This window comes from Coffea arabica, chromosome 10e (assembly GCF_036785885.1).
Source record: "Coffea arabica cultivar ET-39 chromosome 10e, Coffea Arabica ET-39 HiFi, whole genome shotgun sequence".
Classification (NCBI taxonomy): Eukaryota; Viridiplantae; Streptophyta; class Magnoliopsida; order Gentianales; family Rubiaceae; genus Coffea; species Coffea arabica.
In genome coordinates, this window is record NC_092328.1 from 24019182 (window position 1) to 24041978 (window position 22797).

Sequence of the window (22797 nt, forward strand, 5' to 3'; positions counted from 1 at the left end):
GCACCGTTATGTTATTTTGCACACAAAAATTATTTTTATATACTTGTTTACAACAAATGAACTAACGTGGTAGATTAGAATAAGAATTACGAAGGAATTATGCACTAGTATATAAAAGTGAGTGAAAGTAATACTAGAAAAGATTTAAAGAATACGAAGGCTAAATAAAAGTGAAGTCGAAGTAAGCATTGGTATTTCTGCAAAATTCAAGGTTCTCACATCCTCCCCTCCTTACAAGAATTTTCCCTCAAAATTCATTCTTTCTAAGGAAATAAATTGGGGTGCTTCCTTCGCATTTCCTCTTCTAATTCCCAGGTTGCTTCCTCAAGTCCATGATTTCTCCAAAGAATCTTCACCAGAGGAATTTTCTTGTTCCTTAGCTCCTTCACTTCTCTTTCCAAAATCTTGACTGGTCCTTCTTCATAGCTTAACGTCTCATCCACCTCAATTCCTTCTAGTTGCAGCACATGGCTTGGGTCAGGGTAATATTTCCTAAGCATGGATACATGAAATACATCGTGAATCCTAGCCATGCTTGCAGGCAATTTCAGCTGGTATGCTACATTCCCAACTTTCCTCAAAATTTCAAAAGGTCCGATATACCTTGGCTTCAGTTTCTTACCTTTCTTAGATACTACTCCGCTCTTCAAGGGTTTAACTCTTAGGAAAACCTTGTCCCCTATTTCAAACTCCAAATCTTTCCTCCTTGTGTCGGCGTAGCTCTTTTGTCTACTTTGGGCAATTTGAAGCCTTTCTCTAATTAGTTTCACCTTCTCCTGGGCTTCTTCTATCCAAGGTATGGCTGTAGGGTCTATAATCTTCTTTTCTCCAACTTCATCCCAATGAATCGGAGATCGACACCTTCTCCCGTACAAAGCTTCATAAGGTGCCATTTGAATCGAAGCCTGTTAGCTATTATTATATGCAAATTCTACCAAGGTCATATATTTACTCCATTTACCTCCAAAATCCAATATACACGATCTCAGTAGGTCCTCCAAGGTTTGGATTGTCCTTTCCGATTGCCCGTCGGTTTGGGGATGGTACGCAGTACTAAATTTCAACTTGGTCACCAAAGACTCTTGGAATTTCTGCCAAAAACGCGAGACAAACCTTGGATCTCGGTCGGACACGATACTCACTGGAATACCATGTAGCCTTAGGATCTCTTCTATGTACAACTTGACCAATTTCTCCAATGAAAAACTCATGCTCACAGGTAGGAAATGTGCAGACTTAGTGAGCCGATCGACTATTACCCAAATTGCGTCAAACCCTTTTTGACTTTTTGGCAATCCCGTGACAAAATCCATTGTGATATGTTCCCATTTCCATTCAGGGATTTCTAACGGTTGCAACAAACCAGAGGGCTTCTGATGCTCTGCTTTTACTTGTTGACAAGTTAAACATTTCTGTACATACTCTGCCACATCCTTTTTCAAACCTTCCCACCAATATAAACTCTTCACATCATGATACATCTTGGTCACTCCTGGATGTATAGTATACTTTGATCGATGTGATTCTTCCAAAATTTCTTTTCTGATCTCTTCATCTGCCGGAATCACAATACGATCTCGGAACCTCAATACACCTTCAGATCCCAATTTAAAATCTAGGATTTCCCCTTTTTGCACTTTTTCCAAATTCTTCTGAATCATAGGGTCCGATTTCTGAGCCTCCTTAATATGCTCTATTAATGGTGATTTCAGAGATAGATTCCCAAATAATATCTTCGATTTCTCCAAGCGAGGATTCCAACTACTTATTTCTTCTAGCATGTCCCATTCTTTAACCATCAACCCCGCTATTTGGGCCTTTCTACTTAAAGCATCAGCTACCACATTTGCCTTGCCTGGATGGTAGTTGATCGAACAATCATAATCTTCCAAAAATTCTACCCATCGCCTTTGTCTCAAGTTCAGTTCCTTTTGGGAGAACAAATACTTGAGGCTCTTATGATCTGTAAAAACCTCAAAAGTCACGCCATACAAGTAGTGTCTCCATTTCTTTAGGGCGAAAATCACCGCTGCTAACTCTAGGTCATGAGTTGGGTAGTTCTGTTCATGAGGCTTCAATCTCCTGGAAGCATAAGCAATTACTTTACCCTTTTGCATTAAAACACATCCGAGACCTTCTCCTGAGGCATCGGAGTACACGGCATAACCTTCGACTCCGTCAGGTAACACCAAAACAGGAGCGGATGTTAAACGTCTCTTTAACTCCTGAAAACTTGACTCGCATTTTGGAGTCCAGATAAACTTATTTCCTTTCTTGGTTAACTCGGTCATAGGTCCTGAAATCTTCGAAAAATCCTTGATAAATCGCCTATAATAACCTGCTAAACCCAAGAAACTTCTGATTTCAGTTGGAGTTTCTGGCCGCTTCCAATTCATAACGGCTTCAACTTTTGCCGGATCCACGGCAATTCCATCTTTGGAAACCTTATGCCCTAAAAAGGAAATCTCTTCTAACCAAAACTCGCACTTGCTGAATTTTGCATACAACTTATGTTCTCTTAGTATCTGCAATACTATCTCCAAGTGCTTAACGTGTTCCTCCTGAGTCTTGGAGTATATCAAAATATCATCTATGAAAACTACTACAAATTGGTCCAGGTATTTCTTAAAAATTCTTTGCATCAAATCCATAAATGCAGCTGGTGCATTAGTTAAACCAAAAGGCATGACTGCGAACTCAAAATGTCCATATCTTGTACTAAAAGCAGTCTTGGGTATGTCTTCCTTCTTAATCTTCAGCTGGTAATACCCTTGCCTTAAATCCAACTTAGAGAAGACCACTGATCCTTGCAGTTGGTCGAACAAACTATCAATCAACGGTAGAGGGTATTTATTCTTAATAGTAACCTCATTTAACCCTCGGTAATCGATACATAGCCTCAAACTCCCGTCCTTTTTCTTAACAAATAGAACGGGCGCTCCCCATGGTGAGTCACTTTCCTTCACGAAACCTTTCTCCAACAGGTCTTGTAACTGGATTTTCAACTCTTTAAGCTCGGCAGGAGCCATTCGGTACGGAGTCTTAGAAATTGGAGCCGTTCCAGGCACCAAGTCGATCTTAAACTCTACCTCTCTCTCTGGTGGTAAAGTCATTAATTCTTCAGGAAAGACGTCCGGAAAATCCCGTACTACGGGTACATCCTCTAATTTTACTTGATCACGGGGAGTATTAATCAAGAAGGCTAGAAAACCTTGAGCTCCTTTAGATAACATTTTCCTTGCTCGTATTCCCGAGACCATAGCAGAAGATGCTAACCTACCTTTAACATCTAACCTCAGGGTTGCTTCTCCAGGTATACAAAACTCCACTATTTTTTCTCGGCAGTCAAGCTTAGCATGATGGTGACCTAGGAAATCCATTCCTATGATAACATCGTAACCTTTTATATCCAAACTGATCAGGTCCACTAACATTTTTCGCTCTCCAATCCAGAATTCGCAATTCCTATAGGTCAAGTTAGTGGTTACCTTCTTATTACCCATTGGTGTCCTAACTTCAAGATCATAGGGTAATCTAACGGGTTGCACATCTATTCCAGACATAAAAGATGGATTTACAAATGAATGCGTTGCACCAGGGTCAATTAACACTTTAGCTAATCTATGAAAAATTGGAAGTGTACCTTCCACAACTTCCGAGGAATCAGGTACGGGTTGATCATCTATAGCGTACACTCTGGCAGGAACTGTTGGCCTGCTCCCTCCAGAAGTGTTTGGTCTAGCTTTCTGAGGAGTCCCTTCCTGCACCTTTGGACATCCTGAGATTTGGTGCTCACTACTTCCACATCTCAAGCACCTTCCTTGCCTCTTCCAGCAACTATCCATAGAATGACCAGGTTTCTTGCAATAAGCACATGTCACTTGAGGAACTATTGCTCTACCCCCTTGCGGCCGATTCCTAGGTTGTCCTATTCCAATTGGCCCCCCTCTAGCTCCAATATTTCGTCCTCTTGCATTCCTGGCCCCGTTTCCTCTTGCTTGGGCGCCTCGGGGTGCTCCAGAACTATTCACTCCACTAGTTCCTCGGCCCACTTTGGCCGGGGGAGCATTTCCAAAAGTCGGCTCCCGACTACTGCTAGGAGCAAATCTTTTCTTGGACTGAAAAGACTTCACTTGAGCTCTGGCTACTTCAACTCGCTGCGCTCTTTCAACAGCCTCAGCGAAGGTATCTATTCTTATAGCGGCTAAGCTTTCTTGTAGTTCCACATTCAAACCCTGCACAAACCTCCGAACACGCCTTTGCTCGGTGGCTATCAACTCAGGTGCAAAGCGTGACAGCTTTGTGAACTGGACTTCATACTCGGCGACACTCATCGCCCCTTGTTTGCATCTAATAAAATCATCCTCTCTCTTCTCCTGAATGAGAGGTGGAAGGAATTTGGCATTGAACTCCCTTGTGAAGTTCGCCCAAGTCCTTGGCGTATGGTTAGTCTCCCATGTAACCCTTACTAGATTCCACCAGGAGCGGGCAGCTCCCTCAAACTGGAAGGTAGCAAAAGTCACTTTTCGCTCCTCGGTATAGTTCAAGGCAGCGAAAATCTCAGTGATTCTCTCCCACCAGCCTTCGGCCACTTCCGGCTCGGGTCCTCCATAAAATTTGGGAGGTCCAAATTTCAGAAATCTTTCCAGTGCCCGATCATCGGAGTCAACTGGGCCTCCTGGTTGATGCACTGGTTCAGTGGTTTGGCGATCAGTCAATCGCTCGAGAACTTCAGTAATACGGTCGATTGCGGTGGCCACCCGGTCTCCGGCCACACCTTCCTGCCCTTGGTCTTGATCGACCTCGGGTTCCCTATCACCACCCGCTTCCGGGTGTTGTCTAGTGGGTCTTCCCCGGCTCCTTCCTATTACTTGGCGATCCATATTCTAAATATGCCTATTACGGAAGGATAGGCCAATTAGGCAAAAGTATTATTTATTTATGATTATTACCATTCTTTTTGATAAATAAAATCAATATGGAAATAGAGAAAAGATAAATAAAACACTTAACATATAATTCCACAGAAAAGTCATACAAATAACAAGTTGGGACATTTCCAGAAGTAAGGCACATAGACTAGCAAAATACGTACAGATAATCCCTTATACAAAAATTAGGGATATTGTGCCTCAGAGGTAAGTCATCCACCTAGACAAAACTTGATGACATAACTAATGTCCCTTTCCTAGCCTTCTATGTCTAGTGTAACCAGGTAAGTCCTAATCTAACCCTGAGCAGGGCTATCCGGAGCAACGTCCTCCTCCGGATCCTCCTCCGGGTCCTCCTCTGGGTCCTCCTCCGGATCCTCCTCTATCCCTGCCTGCTCACCACCCTGAATAAAGCTAGTGGCCTCATCCATCATCATCGCAGCATCAGCCCTGATGCCTGCGCTCCTATCCCGCATCCTCTCTGCTAATCGAGTCGCCCTAGCCTTTTGCCGCTCTATCTCCAAGCGAGCAGCCTCCAGTAGATGATGCTCAGCAGTGAGCCTAACCTCTAAATCAGCTATGCGGTCAAACTGAGTATCCACCATTATACCCAGCTCCTCCACGTCCTGTATCAGGATGGAGTTAGCGTCCCTCAAGTGGTGGCGCTCATCGTCTAAGGATAACACTAGCTCATTGGGATACGCGTACATGGCTCGGCACTGGCACCTAGGGTGCCTGTCAGCAGGTGAGTAACGTATATGAGCTCCTCCACCTCGTGGCCTGTAGGAGATGGATCTAAGCGGCTCCGCATGTCCATTAGCCACACTACCCCCGTTAGCATGTCCGTTTCCATTTTCCATACCTACAAAATGATCAAAACTTAAAGGTTAGAACTTAAATAGCTAATTGGATCGGATATCACTTAACGTATAACTAAGGTCTCCATTCTTATTTCTAGAGAGGATTAGGGTTTCTAACACATCTATTAAGTCTCTTGAATAACTTTTCTAACCTAGGCTCTGATACCACCTGTGGCGACCCCACTTCCCCCTGAGGCGAACCAAAGGGTTGGCGGGCCGTCTGCCCAGCTCTCGCCAGGACTCACGCACGCACACTAACCCAAATCCTATCGAAGAATAGCCTAACTATTACAATGTCGCTTCCTTTCAAAATAAGTCAACATCTACCACATTAACTTCAGAGACAACAAGGAACTTAAAATCGCCAATCTATGGCCCTTAGACATCACACGCTCTAGAACCAAGGAATAAGGGCGTTCGTATCTAGTTACATCAATCCATAATTCACAAACACAAATATATTATCCAACCTCCGAAATAGGGTTTACACATTTTCCAGCTTCAAGCGGCAATCCCAAAAACAAAAGTACAGAATTCAAGTTAAAACACAATACAAGCCTACACAATAGCCATAATATTCGTTACATCCCATACGAGAAGAAAAGAAACATGAATAAGTCTCAGCGCTTTCAGTCTCCAGAGCCTGTTAAGGAAAACAAATACGTGGGGTGAGCTAAAGCTCAGTGGTGCCCCAAAACATGCAATCACATAAATCAAACAGCGGTTAATAATATAAATCAAATTGAAACAGTTAGGAAAGCGTGTAACAGCACAAGGTAGGATACAAGGGCTCTCAGGAGCCATTTTCCACGTTTGATCAGATACCATCGTAGTTGACCCTCCGTCAACTTTCCCTACTTAATTTCCATGTAGATACACTTATTTTAAACCTAACCCGTCACCGTTCATACCTCTGCTTTGGGCCCAAACTTCATCTACCGACGCAGTATACTCGAGATATACCCGTAATAAAATTTTGTCGAAGGATTCACCTATCGACTTTATTGTAGATCGATTCAGATGTCGAGGGATTCACCCAACGACTCACTACATTTAGATTCAAGGTTTTTGTAGATCGATTCAGATGTCGAGGGATTCACCCAACGACTCACTACATTTAGATTCAAGGTTTTTGTAGATCGATTCAGATGTCGAGGGATTCACCCAACGACTCACTACATTTAGATTCACGGATTCATTAGAGAATGTTTCACACATGTCACCACTCGAACGGCTAGTGCGATAAAGTACACACTGCTCACTTCGATGGATCAAAAATCATTTATTGCATTTTGACAATTATCACATAGCGAATTGATAAAGCGCTTAACCACATAACATAGAACAAGCAGGGACACTCACCAAGAGTGAAGTTCAGATATTGGATTGAGGATCGAATTCCGCGTCCTCGTAAAATCCTAGAATATCAGAATTTAAGCCATAAGTCTTCTATTGGAACTTTTGGCTTGCACATGTAGAGTTTTCTAGCATGTTGCTAGTTTACTTTTTCTCAAAATATTTTACTTGGAATCGAGCTTGTGAGAACCGTACAATATTTCTTATAATATTCCTGGAATACTTTTCCTCGAAGAAAATACTATTATTATTTTCTTAAAATAAGTCGGCAAGATATTTAATATCAAGGCTAGAAGTATACCTTGAGAAAAAGTTCCTTTGAGTGGCGGTGCTTGCAAAATCTTTGCTAAGGCTTTAGGGTAAGGTCTATTGAAAAATGTTGCTAGAATAAGGTTTTTCTTTTCTTCTTGCCAAGCAGGTTGCTACGTTTAAAACCAAAATGATCGAGTTTCACCTTTTAAATTTTCCTTAGTTCCGACTAGCCTTAAACGATTTATAACGAAGGAAGGAATTTGGAACAAAACTAAGGTTTTGAGTCTGGGAGAATCATTTCCCCAAATTGATAAGGCTAGTTTAACTTAAGGGATAAAAGTCATGTTGCCCAAGTTTCTAAGGCAAAAATAGTAGACGCTATGTTTAGCAATATGATGCTAAATCTGTACCGTTCGAGACTTAAAGCAAAATATTTTTCATTTACTTAGTCAAGCGTTTACTTGGAGTCACAAGGTCGGTACAACTTCTCACATTTTCGATTCCAATCCAAAATCACGTTTTCTCAATATTGCACAATTAGAATTTAAACAGTAATAACACTAGGGCTCGTCAATTCTTAGCCCTGTGTTCCAACAAATTTATATCTAAGCATAAGCAGGAAAATTTACCAAGGCTTCGTCAATACTTAGCACTTGATAATCAGTACTTATATCAACTCACAGTTTCACAAAATAGTAGCACAGATTTCCAAACAAATTTCAGCAATTCAGTTATCCATGCAGGATGGGAATTCATAGAGCCCACCGTCAACAATTTCCAATAAATCAACCATCAATTCAAAAGTGGGAATTCGTAGAGCCCACCGTCAACAATTTCGACACATTATGCTCAAATGAAAATAATGTCGACCATTAGCTTTGCGAACCTTGGAATACGAGTAGAAATTGTTTCACTAGCCAGGCTTAAGCATACGTTTAGCAAGTACCTTTTTACCCTCTAATCCTTTGAAAATTTCAGGAACACCCTAGGGTCAAACCACAATTCAGTCAAGAGTTTGAACCACTAGTAATATAAGGTCCCAATCCGAATTCAAGTGGAGATTTAAAATGAAACAGGTCATTCATGCCAAACAGTTTACTTTGAAAATTCACCGACAGTAGTACACATGGAGTAAAAATACGAAATTTCTACAGGGCGAAGATCTATGATTCTAGTTTCAAATGCCGCTGACGGCGCCTTAAACGGATTTTCCTACCCCAAGATATAACCGTTTTATCGAGACTAGTCAGGGACTTCCGAAAATCTGGAGTTTCATTTTTCACTTATGAAAACTCCTTTTTCTTTTCTTTTCACACCAAAAGTTTTTATTCAAACCATCGTACATTTCTTATAGGGCTCCAAAACAACATATTTCAAGCATCATTTTTCAAGAAAAATTTCCAAGAACCAAGCAAATTTTCAACTCAATTCTCGGCTGTCTCAACGAAAATTCCAGCAATTGTATACTAGCGTTTTTGGTTTCAGCTTTACATGTACTAATTGGTTCATTGCTGAACAAATTGTATATCTTAAAATTTGTATCTCTTATGAAATTCTGAGCCATCATAATCCAAGGAAATAAAATAAATTTCCAGAAACAAATTGAATTTTTCCAACGATATTGAAATTCTGATTCATACCCCTTCGGCTATCACCCAAAATTTCCAGCAATCAATCTACTTTAGTTCGAATTTTTCCCTTGGTTTAATTATGGTGTTAGTTACTCAAATTCAGTATTTAAACACATAGCAAGATAATGAACAATTCCAGCTTAAGAGTTGAATTTAAACCATGGTTACAAACCCCAAAATTTCCAGGTTTAAACCTCACGGCTTCTCTCAAGATTTCCAGAAATAACAATGGTTCTAAAACAGAATTTTCTTTGGTTAAAGCAGAATTTTTGGTACTCTATTAGGACATGTAAACACGTAGCTAGCTAGTAGAGGTTTTCAAATCAAATCCAGGTTCAAGCTACTATTGTACTCAACTAACACAAATCCAGAAATTTTACCAACTATTCTCGAATGATCATTCATGAACCAAATTTTTCGGCTTTCCTTTTATTTTCCAAGTAATCCAGGCTAATTAAATTCATGCATGACTCTAATCATAATAATCATCCGAGATTCGATTAGTTAATCACCCATGCATGCTCAATTCATTTCCGGAAAACACATTAGAGCTGCACTTCCAATCATCTTCTCGGCTAAGACATTTTCCTCCTAAAACAGAAGTTTCTTAAGCTTTACCATTATCATCCGAAAGCACAATCAACATGCATGGTCTTAATCATCCAGTTTTTATTCAGCTAAGTACACTTAGGTGCTCAGATTGTCACTGGAAAAACAAAAGTGAAGCCGCATTTCCAATCAGCTTCTCAGCCGAAACATTTACTTCCAAAACAGATTTCCTAAGACTTTGATTTCATTAATCGGCTGTCTAAACCATGCATGCATGTCCCTAATGGTTTCAATCTACCTCTGATAACTCCTAAAATGATCCAGAAATTTACCTCACAACTAGTCAAGCTTTCACACGAAATTCTGGAAAATGTTTTCCTCCTCTCGGCTCACAAGCACGCGACAGGGTAGTGGTCCTGGTTCAGTGGGTTGCGGCTGGAATTGGCGAGGTGCAGAGTGGTTAAGGTTGCAGTTGTGATGTTGGTCTGAAGTTATCGAAGGTGGTGATGGTTCTCTGGTTTCTCCCTCAGCTTACGGACAAGACAAAAGGAAAATGCAACTCGCGGACAGCACCGGAAATCTTCCTCCTTCAGCTCCTCTTTGTCGATAATAACTAAGCAGAAGAGGGATGTGTTTTGTGGTCTGAGTTATAGAATGGGACTGACTGAGATGTGCCGTGGTTATGTATGTGTTTTGTGGCTAGAATTTGGTAGAGTGTGAAGATGGTTTTACGTATGGAATTGGAGAGTTTCTGATTGGTTAAGTGGGCGGCAATGGAAGGCTGAACAAGGGAATGTTTGGCCGAGCATTGTGAGGTTGTGGTATAGTGGAGGTTTTGTGAAATTGTGGAGGGCATTTTGGTCCATTCACTTTGCCCCCTAACCTCTTCTCAATCCTCAATTCTATCTTAAATCCAATACTTATCACCAATTGAAATTTGAAAGCCTAATTCTACACTAATATACCGAAACCGTTTTATCGAATATAATCGGTTACGAATTAATATTAAGGTTCCTAACATTTGTACTTTATTAACTTATTAAAATCAAGTTTGACCTTGTTATAAAAATCTAACATTTAACGTTAGTACTAATAGGAATTTATTTTGAGGAAATTAAGGTTATCGATTGGTTGTCCTTTAAATTGTTTGAGTCAAGGAAATTAAGATCCTAATTTTTTATATGTTAGTACGAAGAATTAATTCTTAACTCTAAGATATTAATTTAGTATAGTAAAACTAAGAAATTCATAGTCTAGGGAGATTATATCATTCTTCATTTATAACGTGCGTTTAACTACTTATTTGAAAACAAGAAAACATATATAACTCAAGAATTATTAACTTAGTGTAGCAAAGCTAAGTGCTTTAATAGTTAGCACCGTTATGTTATTTTGCACACAAAAATTATTTTTATATACTTGTTTACAACAAATGAACTAACGTGGTAGATTAGAATAAGAATTACGAAGGAATTATGCACTAGTATATAAAAGTGAGTGAAAGTAATACTAGAAAAGATTTAAAGAATACGAAGGCTAAATAAAAGTGAAGTCGAAGTAAGCATTGGTATTTCTGCAAAATTCAAGGTTCTCACAAATCGTATGACTGATCTACTGTTTACTGGCCATTCGGTTGACCAACAAGGTCAAACACCGGGTAACTAGTAAAGGAACCTTGAAGTAAGTGAAGATAGAGTCCTGAATCAGTTCCAAAAGTTCACACCTCCTAAATTTCTTGGAGAACTAGATCTCGAAATTGCCGAGAACTGGTTTGAAAGAATGGAAGATATTTTACTGCTTCGCGTGGTCTCTGCGTAAAGTGAGCTTGTGGCCAAGTGGTGTTATTGTTCCGATTATGTGAGTCAGTGGAAAGGACTAGGTGCTCTTTTTGGGCGTAAGCTATGAATCATGACTGTTATAAGCGTAAACCCTTTATCAGGATACTTGTGAGGAATAGATATGTACGTCGGGTAGGAATCTGTAATATGGGTGATTTACTCTTAGGATCGGCCGGCTGGAGTTGTGAATTACCTTATTGTGGATTCTTGTACTTGAGTACCAAAAAGTGGAGAGCCCTAGAATAAGGGTCTGTATCTTGATTGCACTTGAGACAAGTTTTAATGGCAAAAGTCAAGGCGCGAAAGATCCTAATATTTGACCTAGTTATTGGACTGATTGAGGGAATGAATCTCGGAAGCTATCATGGACTAATCTCAAAATAGTCTGACAGGGTTTCTATAGATGGTGGCTAGATTGTACTGTACGCCGAGAAATTTGCACTGAAGATCTGTTTCCTTCACCCATGACTGTGAAGACATGATAAATGTTTATTTCGAATGTGAGGCGGTTTGATTACAACTATATGGATATTTCTACTCCTCTTGTGACATTCTTTCCTATGCTTCCTTGACACCTATCCACTAATGTCTAAGTATGGACTTGACTCGATTATGATCGTGGCGAGATCGTGAGTTTTGGAATTATGCATGGGAATTTGAGAAAAGAATTGGATTCTATACCTGTATGCAAGAGCTTGAGATAGGATGTAGAAGTTCCGACACATAAAGTACGCTTTAGGGTTGCTATGTGCATAAGTGATAAGGATACTCTCGTATTGAAATTCCCGAATAAGAATGAGTGGCATTGTATTCTGAGCTATTAGCCTACCTGTATTCTATTATCTTGTCTATCTCACTTGAGGATAGCTACGTTTAATTCCTTGTGGTAGGATCGGAGGAGAATGAATTTAAAAGTTATATGACTAGAGTTTCCAATTGTAATTAGTTACTTACTTTGCTCCTTTGATTTACTGGCAAGCTACTATCGAGATAAGTGAATTAGTGAGAATCAAAGCTGGAATTTCTTTAGGCAAAGTTTCTCTCTCTTGTTTAGTCTCCTTGCTAGGGTTTTTTTTAGGGTTTGCATGGCTTCCTCGGAGGCCCCCCACCCGAGTGTTGGGGGGCAGCCTCTACCTGCGAAGATCCCGCAGTCCTTTTCGGATCTGTTCACGAGTCCTTCTGCGCCAGCCTTCTCGGTTCAGGCGACGGCCTCCACACACCGTGGAGAGCCTGCTTTGATCTTTTCACAGGAGGTGATACACAAGCTGTCCGACCTCTTTCGATATGCGCTGGTTGGGAAGTTTGCTCGGGGTCGACCTTCGCTGGAGCTGGTTCGTAAATTTTTCGTCACGCTTGATCTCAAGCAGCCTGTCTCTGTTGGGCTGCTCGATCCCCGTCACATTCTCATCAGGGTTGCAGATGAGAGGGATTATCATCGTTTACGGCTTCGTGGGGTCTGGTATGTTCAGGGGCGGCCAATGAAGCTGTTCAAGTGGACGCCTTCGTTTCATGTGGACCGGGAGCCATCTGTGGTTCCGGTGTGGGTGTCTTTGCCCAAACTTCCCATTCATCTTTTCAATCGAGAGTGCTTGTTTCAGATTGTTGCTACGTTGGGCGTGCCGCTCTACGTTGATGCTGCTACCGCAGCCTTGTCCCGTCCCAGCGTGGCTAGGGTTTGCGTAGAGGTTGATCTCCTGAAGCCGTTAGTGTAATAGCCCCACCTTCCCCTAAGGCGAACCAAAGGGGTTAGCGGACTGCCTGCCCAACTCTCGCCAGGACTAACGGATCAGTTTACGTCGATCTCATACGTCCCGGAACATACCATTGCGCGCAAAGAAGTCAAAATCACAAAATAAAAAAAAAACAAAATTCGAAGCCGAAGATGAATAGTGCTGGACACGTCAGAATCCAGATACTAGGTCGAGAGTAGCCAAAATTTTCTTTTGCCGTTTGAAATACGAGTTGATCCGAAATTCAACCAAACATCATCCAAACATATGTACATTGAAATACAACGTTTACAAGCCAAACGGCATACCAAAATATTCAACTAGTCCATACATGTGCAAATAGCCAATTACAAACCAACCATTGGTGGGAAACAAAACACTTAGGGTTTTCACTCGCAAGGAGCTATTCAAAAATACATTTACATGCTCAACTTGGCAACCAACTAGCACAACCTTTCCCAAAATAGTCATTTTCCTGTAAGGAAAAACAAATGGAACGGAATGAGCTTAAGCCCAGTGAGTTACTACCACATAAGCACAAGGATCATATAAGTATAATCTTTCATTTCGAGTACACAATTAAGAATTAAAACAAGTCGGTAAAAGGATACGGATGGCTCTCAAGAGCCCATTTCCACGCTTACATTCTTGATCCAATCTCATTGACCCTCCGTCAATGTTTAATAATACCCGACCGTAGACCTCACTTCACTCCATTCCTTCCACCAAACATACCCCAACCGGGCCCGCACTCCAATCAGTCATTTTGGTAATACTCGAGTATACCGGAACCAAGAGTCTCATTACTACAAGATTCCCCAGTACAGTCCCCGTGGCACGTCAATATTCACGACCAAGCCCTCGCCGGCTCGATCCAATTGACTACCTACGGGGTTGAGCTCAGTAATACAGTAAGGCCGTTGGACATTCGTCCAAACGACACCAAATCAGTTTTCCATGAATGGAATTCAATATCTCATATAGCAAGTGCAGTATTTCAGTAAAACGGTAATCAGTCATTATCGGTATCACAAGGGGTGAGGGCGGTCAAGTACACCCTCACCTCAATCAATTCCAATAGCCAAATAAACCTTCAAGGCATCAAAATCACATATAGCAAAGTCACATTGTAACATTCAAGTGAGTAGTATACTCACTTATCAATTCAGTGCTATTTCATGCACTTCCGTCAGGAGAATGTCGTGAACCACCGTCACGCCCTAGAACACGTAAACAAATGCAATGAGACTCGATAACGAGTCACAAAACAATGCCAATCACAACCCCAATAGGGTTTTGCAAACATATACAAGCATTATAGCAAACCAGAAAATCAGGAAATGTAACTCATTTGACCCAACAACAAAAACAGTTTTGGCCTCCTAATGCGGTAATGGCACCAATTTCACTACGATCATCGGATGAGGGTGTAAGACCCACCATCGCGAAGCTAAGAGACAGGGATACAACAATGTAGAAGGCCACTCAGTCCAAATCCTAGCACAACTAGGTCAAAAATGCAGAAAACCAACCCAGAACCGTAATTGCAGGTTCCCAAATCACACAAAACTGTAATCAGTCCAATTCAGTCTATACAGGTCCAAATGCATTGATTCAAAAGGAATATGATAGATAAGACATCAAGCTACATTTCATCAGAAGACACCAACAACAAAATCCAAACCAATTCCAGTCAAAACAGACGATTACAATCACAGTTCGCACATTCTGATCACCCAGAACAGCAACAGTAAAAACAGCATAACTCACTCTACACTACTCCAAATGCCCTTAAATTTTACAGGAACCCTTAAAACATCAATACCTACAACTTTCATGTTTTGAGCCAAGGCCAATTCGGCCTCTATCTAGGACCTAAAAATTCGGACAGAATGTTCATCACAAAACCCTCACTTTTCAATTTTTGGTCCAAAACAGAAATTGGTTGCAATTACCAATCATTTACACCTACTAGAGTCATAACCCCTTATTACCAACCATCACAAACATCCACAAGACCATGATCACATTAAACCAGAAAATTCCTCAAAAAAATAAAAACTTCACCATATCATCCATAAGCAAGAAATAAACCACAATTTCTAACACAATAGCCACCATTAGGCATAAATTCAACATCATTAGGTGTAATAGGATAGTCAATCACTACTTACCAAGTAAACAAGAGAGAGGAAGATGTTGGACACCTTAAGTTCTCCAAAAAGCTTCACCAAAACACTCACTAACACCAAGTGGAAGGATTTTATGGAGTAAAAACTAATTTAGGCAAGTAGTTTGGATGATTTGAGCTAGGAATTTGCCAAGATGTTGAAGAGTTTTGTCTTTCTTCTTGCTAGAGAGGGCCGGCCATCAAGAGGTGAAAAATGGTAATTTTTTTTGTGAATTTTGAAGATATTTAATCCATAAGTCAAAAGGTCAAAACCATGAATAGTAGTCTTAAGTCCTAAACAATATCATGGTGACATGTGGCACTACAATAAATGCATTCCTATCCTTTTTTTTTTCTCTCACATCAATCATTTCACACACTCTACTTATCTCTTAACACCCGATAAATTTTACACAGTATCCGAAACTTAACCTTATTGGCCGAATTTTTCCGAACTTTTCACACTAGTGGGTCCCACGTCCAATATATATTCTTAATTTTTCAACAACTACCCAATGCTAGAAAAATCATCTAAAAACAATAATTACTCATAAAAATTCATCAGGAAAATTTCCTAAGCCAGAAAACGCAGAAAATATGCCATTAAAGGAAATAAAACCCTCGGAAAAGATTAGGGTTTTTATGGGTTCTCACAGTTAGTGTCCCGGGTTTGGATTGGGAATGGCGGACAGGAGGGGTTCTGGCAGAATCTTGATATTGAGCATCTACCGGCCTACTGTTCTGGGTGCTTTCGACAGGGGCATAGCAAGGATGACTGCGTGATGCTTCATCCGGAGTTGAAGGCCCAGGCTCGGCCCACTGGGGAGGCGCAGCCTCAGGGACTACGCAAGGGACGGCCGCCGGCTGTGGCTGTGGAGGGTGAGAAGGTAGCGGCGACGGGGGAATTGGTTGCGCCTGCGCTTGTGGGCGAGAAGCACAGAGTGTCGGGGGTTGTTCTCGGGCCTGATGCGGAGCCTGGGCCTGGGTCGAGTGCCCAGGCTGCTCAGCCAGTGGCGGCAGCATCCCCGACTGCAGGGGATGGGCAGGGAGTCTCGGCCCTTCTGGGGATGCAGGCCACTCACAAGGGGACTCCGTTAGACCTGGATAATGTAGTTGTGGAGGAGGCTTCAGATGACGAACACCAGGATGGGTTCCCAGGGTCCTTTTATCAGGCTTGCTGGGATATTATAGGAGGGGACCTCTCAGATGCAGTCGCGGATTTCTTTGTTGGTGCTGATCTCCCGTGTGGAATTTCGGCCACTTTGTTGGCCTTGATTCCTAAACAGTCGACCCCTAAGACCTTTGCCGATTTTAGGCCGATTAGTCTCTGTAATTTCTCGAACAAGATTATTTCCAAGATTCTTGCGGCTCGGCTGGAAAAAGTTCTACCCCGACTCATTTCCCCTCAGCAAAGTGGTTTTGTTAAGGGAAGGGCCATTTCTGATAACATTCTGCTTGCTCAGGAGATGATTTCTAGGATTGGGAGAAAGGCCCGGGGTTCTAATGTGGTTTTGAAACTGGACATGGCCAAGGCCTATGACAGGGTATCGTGGATGTTTCTGCTATCTGTTATGCGGAAATTCGGGTTTGGTGAGGTTTGGTTGGACATGGTTTGGCGTTTGGTTTCCTCCTGTCATTTTTCAGTTTTGATCAATGGTGGTCCGGTCGGGTTTTTCAGGTCCACTAGGGGTTTGCGGCAGGGTGATCCGCTGTCTCCAGCGCTTTTCATCATTATGGCGGAGTTCCTGTCCCGCGGTCTGGAGTCTCTTCCGCTCTCTAGTGGTTTCATCCCTTATTCGGTTCCTTCGGGAGGGTCCCCCCCTGTGCATCTGGGGTATGCGGACGACGTTATAGTCTTTTGCAATGGGGGGCGGGCTTCGGTGCGGAAGGTCATGGGTGTTTTAACTGATTATCAGCGAGTGTCTGGTCAGCTGGTTAATGCCTCGAAGAGTTGTTGTTTACTCTCTAAGAAGGTTTCTGGTCTTCGCAGTCGGAGGGTTGCGGAGGAAACGGGTTTTGCTCGTAAGTCTTTGCCTATCACGTATTTGGGGTGCCCCTTGTATGAGGGTCGGCGATCTAAGTCCTTGTTTGCTGGGATCATAGATAAAGTTCAGGCTCGTTTGCTGTCCTGGCAGAATCGGTGGCTTTCCATGGGGGCGCGGCTGATTCTTATTCGGCATGTGCTTACGTCCATTCCAGTTCACTTGCTTGCAGTCTTGGAGCCCACTCGAGGGGCAATTTGGGAGATTGAGAGGATGTTTGCGCGGTTTTTTTGGGGGGATAACCATTTTCACTGGTGTGGTTGGTCTAAGGTGTGTTTCCCTGTGGAGGAGGGGGGCCTAGGGGTTAGATCTTTGCAGTCTATTTCTAAGGCCTTCTCTTGTAAATTGTGGTGGCGCTTTCGTCAACAGGACTCTCTGTGGGCGAGGTTTATGTCTAGTTTGTACCTTCGGGGAGGTCATCCTAATCAGGTGGTGGTTGGTCCGTCGTGTTCGGTGATCTGTCGGCGGTTGTTCCAAGTTCGTGAGCAGATGGAATTACAGATCCGTTGGGACGTTTCTCTGGGCGATTGTTATTTCTGGTGGGATAATTGGAGCGGTTTGGGCCCCCTTGGCTGGCGGTTTCCAGACCTTTCTTCCGACCAGAAGGTTAGTGACTTTTGTGTTCAGAGGAGTTGGGACTGGGTTCGTCTCTCGTCTTTCCTTCCTACGGAGATTTTGGAGGTGATGGGGGAGACTTTTATGTGTTTTGGGGATCTGCCAGATCAGCCTTGTTGGCAGTTGGCATCCTCGAGCTCTTTCTCCACGGCCTCGGCTTACCAGCTAGTCCGTCGGGTTGGAGTGAAGTCTCTGGTCTTCCGGTCGCTGTGGGATTCCTCCATTCCACTTAAGGTTTCTTGTTTTGCATGGCGTTTGTTTTCCGGTAGGTTGCCTTTGGATGATGTGTTACGTACTCGGTGCCGGTTTGCGGGGCCCTCCCAGTGCCCGTTGTGCTTGGCTGCTCAAGAGACGGCTGATCATTTGTTTTCCTCCTGCCTGGTGGCCCAGGCTGTCTGGTCATTTTTTGAGTGTCGGTTGGGGATTCTGATGGCTTCTTGCGGCTATCGGACTAGATTTATGACCTGGTGGTCTCAACCTGTGAGTAAGATGTCGATTCGGTGGTTGTACAGGATTTTGTCATTGATCATTCTTTGGTTTTTGTGGAAGGCTTCGAACAAATGGCGCTTCGATGGCATTAAGTGGTCTGTCCAAACCTTGTGTTACTCTATATCTCATGAGCTTTGGCTTATTTGTTCTGTCAAGTTTCCTGGGCGTTCACTTCCGCCTGAATTTGGGGGACTTGTGTCCGTCATCTCGGGGATCCAGCGCCCCTTAAGTTCTACTTTGGTTAGTTGGGAATTCCCGCAGAATGGGTTTGTCAAGCTTAATACTGACGGGTCCTCCTCATCTACGGCCGGTGCTAGTGGTATTGGTGGGATTCTCCGATGGTCCGATGGATCGTTCCTTGGAGCGTTTGCGGCCAAGTTACCGCTGGTGGGCTCTTTGCAGGCGGAGGCGTATGCAATGCTTCATGGACTCCAACTGTGCCAGCAGATGGGTTTCTCCATGGTCCAAGTTGAGTCTGACTCGCAGGTTTTGGTTCGTGTGGTGGCAGGGAGTTTTTCGATTTCGTGGGCGGTACGGCCGCTGATTAGAGCGATTCGAGCAATTTTGCCGTTGGGGGTTCGTCTCTCCCACTGTTTCCGGGAGGTGAATACGGTTGCTGACTCTCTGGCTGCTGTGGGCGTTGCTTGTAGCGGGCGCTTGGATTATCCCACTTTGTCCTCTCTTCCACGCTTGTCTAGGTCCCTCTTTGTTTTAGATAGGGAGCAGGTTCCCAATTTCTGTTTCTCGCTTCGAAGATAGGTTTTGCTCGTTGGCTTTTTGTTTTAAAAAAAAAAAAATTAGTGAGATGAAAAATGTGACTGATCTGCATAAGAAAATAGAGGTTATTCAAAAAGAAATAGAGTTCCAAAAGAGATGAACTGAGTACTGGGAAAGATGATGCGAACCAAAATACCTAGAGAACATTGAACTATTGCATCAGAACATACGATTGAAAGGATATATGAAGGGGTTCCAGAAGAGGTACAAAATAAGTTTGTACCAGTACATTTGCCTAGTTGAATAGCCATTAATGAGGTTTTTGCCTGGATAAGTTATAATCATTGGACTATGCATAGTGACATTTTTATATAGCAAGATGTATTCCCTTAGGAACAGTGGACTTGGTACCTGCTGTTTTAATAAGTGCTATGAAATATTGGTGGTGGTGCAATATTGGATCCTTATCCCTGAGTTTATTGCCCTACTTTGGTCTTTGAGTTAAAAATTTATCGTTTGTCGCTCGAAGGGAAGAAATGATTTAATGTACAGTGTATGGGTTAAAGAGCTAGCAAGAATAGTAACCATGTTGTAACTCTTCTTTCTATCGAGATTAAGGTTTGCGTCACATTTTTCACCTTGACTAAATCAACAATTTGACCGAATTGTCTTCATCTTCCCTCTTACTTGGCCGAACCAAGAGAGAAGAGAAACCAAAGAGAGACCTCCAACTCCAACCTCAATTTTGTACTTGAATCTGAAGTTACTCCATGGAAATGTTAACTAAGAAAGATTTCAAGGTATTGGTGGAGCGATTTTTGAGGAAGAAGCCCTGGATTTCCATCTTTCTTGAGGTTACAAGGTAACTTTGGCTAGCAATTTTCCTCTACTACCAATATAGGTAAACTAGTGGATTAAGGTAGTACTTTTGAAGCTTTATGGAAAATTTCATGGGTTGAACTAGTGTTATGGTAATTTATAGTTTTATGGTGAATTTTCTACCACACGTCATGCTTAAGTATTGACCATGGTCTGATAGCTTTGTTATGACTTGCCTAAAGAAAATTCTAGCTTGTGATTAAGAATTTCAGCTTCGGGTTTCATTTTGCTAAACTTGAGTAGAGGCGGTTATATGCTTGATGTAGTGAGTTGTGGGCTTGATATTTATATGCTTGAGTCGAAGCTATTTCATGGGAAGAATCAAGCCTTGAATGGGCTAGGAAAAGTTAGTAAACACAAAGGATGTGCCGCTGAAAATTTTTCCGCAGGGAACCTTGGAAGGTTTTACAGAATTTGTTATATCTTGATGTAGAAAAATCAAAATTGAGTTTCATTTATTATGTTTGAAACTAGGTTCAGAGTATCAGTATTGTTCTCAATTCCCATGAATATCTATGATTTTTCAAAGTTGACTGAAACTGTATACCTGTTCTGTCTGTTACTGGGTGAAGCAGCAACTTTAGGTTGGAATTTGACCGACTCGTGGATTGGATCTTACAATGGTACCTTCTAGAAAGTTGTAACAATTTGAATCCATATTTCGACGGTATAAAGTTTTTAAGTTTTGGACATAAGAAGCTCGAGATAAGATTTTCAAATGAGATCACGCAAAACTAAAAAAATTTCTATTTTCCTAGGATTATTCCTACTTACATTCCCAACTTTAGGATTGGAGTTGGTAAACTATTTTGAGGTTGGTTTATGAGTGGAAACGAGACTTAAATGAAAGGAAAATGAGTTCTTCAAACCACCTTAGGTCGGACAGTTTACAACTTTGCATTTTGAACGTCTTTTCTACTTTCTCTAAACGTTTGGCTATAAGTGATACTTTTCTGCTCTAAATGACTTTTGCAACATTGATTAGTAAGGACATAAGGATTATTCTTCGATGGGAACAAGCTAGTATTATATTTCGATAGGTTATACAACTATGAAACTTGTAAATTGATACATGTTCTAAATAAAGATTTGTAGCTTCAATTCCTACATAATATGGCTTTGTATTGCTGGTCTTACTAAAGCATGCGCTCACAGGACTCGAGAGAGTTAAAAAGGATATTCATCGAAAATATTTTGAACTACTCAGTAATCAAGCTGAGAATTTCGAGGGCGAAATTCTTTAAGGGGGAGAGAGTGTGAGAACCCTCATTTTTAAAATATAATTTCCCCAAACTACATGCCTTGCACCAAGATTTAAACCACCTCTTATATGCCCTAGCATTATATTTCACAATATGTTACAACAAATCCCTTGTATTGACCCTCACTTTAAAACACAATTTTCTTACTTACATGCCTTATTATAAGATCTAGACCATTTAATATATGCCCTTACAAATTATTTTCTATGTGTTATAATAATTTCCATGCATTTCATTTCAATTCAATTCATTTTACTTGAAGTAAAATATTTCCTTGAGCCAGGTTGTAAATAATTCACCACTTGTAATTGTCCAAGTGTTCTTTTATCAGTGGTAGAGACTTTATGTGAGAGATTAGAGGTGTTGAATAATTATTCGTGCATTTGGAAAGGTAAGAATGGCATTAGTCAAAGATTAAGAAAGGTTAGGACAATAATGGAGCCATGTGGCAAAACCCTAGCCATGTATCTTGTTTGACCAAAGGATGAGAGGAATTTTAAACCAACTTTACTTCATTTTCCTCCAAAATTTCGTCCACCTTAAGGGCTTCCAAGGGAAGGAAGAAAACTCCATCTTCTTGCTATGACAACCTTAGTTTGATCTTGAACAAAAACCAAAAGAGAAAGATCTAGAGTTTGTGAGAAAATTTCCTTCAATCTTTGAGGTTGTTTCAAGCCTAAAGCTTCTATTGTGGTGGTTTGTTTGGTGACCAAAGCAAATCAGTCGTTCACTACAGTCCTCAAATAAATTACGAGATAAATCTCAAATATACAACAAATTCTCCAATAATTACATGTCATAAACAAAGCGGAAACAATTCCCAAGCGTGGAACGTACACATACATCCATTCAAGTCCAAACATTCATACAAACCCAACTATTACACAAGAGAAATCGAAAACTCAAACTATACAGGAGATAATCCATCCAGCCACATGAATAAGTACTACAAGCACTTCCTTCGCCTCGAGCCCTGTGGAGGGGAATAAAATAGTTTTGGGGTGAGCTAAAAGCTCAGTGAGTAACCGAATAAAACCAGTAATCAAATATCTTTCACAATAATGCATTTCGATGATGTCATGATTCTGAAATCAAATGTACGGATATTTGCTCTGGTGAGCCAGTGAAATCATTGCACTTAAACACCCAACGCTCAAATAGATCTTTGAACGTACAACAGTAAACAGAGAGAGGGAGCCCCTTTTTGAGCTCCAGATAAACATGAACATGAACCATAAACAGGGTGGAGACGTTGGTGTCCAGCACAAGACTCCCCAAGAACTCAGTAAGGCCAAAACTTGTCATGAACTCACACGCAAGCACGCATGATATGCAGTCGAGTAAATAATGCAAGAAACATTTCAAAAGTACTTTGGAAATAGTTTAGGGTCACTCACCTCCACGGCTCAGAAATCATCCATCATATATCATTACCTTGTCCCAGTCCAAGCCCTAAATCACATACTCAAAGCAATC

The 22797-nt window shown here is 41.6% G+C and overlaps 2 protein-coding genes across 2 annotated transcripts; one reads left to right on the forward strand and one right to left on the reverse strand.

The window, feature by feature from the left end:
- Positions 1-263: 263 nt before the first annotated feature.
- LOC140015178 (uncharacterized) lies at positions 264-5791 on the reverse strand. The gene is made up of 6 exons (XM_072067082.1): positions 5324-5791; positions 4470-4886; positions 2957-4376; positions 2028-2602; positions 1114-1850; positions 264-492 (listed from the first exon to the last, which is right to left on the reverse strand). The coding sequence occupies exons 1-6, from the start codon at positions 5789-5791 to the stop codon at positions 264-266; spliced, it is 3846 nt and encodes a 1281-aa protein (XP_071923183.1).
- A 6711-nt stretch (positions 5792-12502) lies between these two features.
- On the forward strand, positions 12503-19222 carry LOC140015179 (uncharacterized). Its single transcript, XM_072067083.1, has 2 exons — positions 12503-13090; positions 16076-19222. The coding sequence occupies exons 1-2, from the start codon at positions 12503-12505 to the stop codon at positions 19220-19222; spliced, it is 3735 nt and encodes a 1244-aa protein (XP_071923184.1).
- The last annotated feature ends 3575 nt before the right edge of the window (positions 19223-22797 follow it).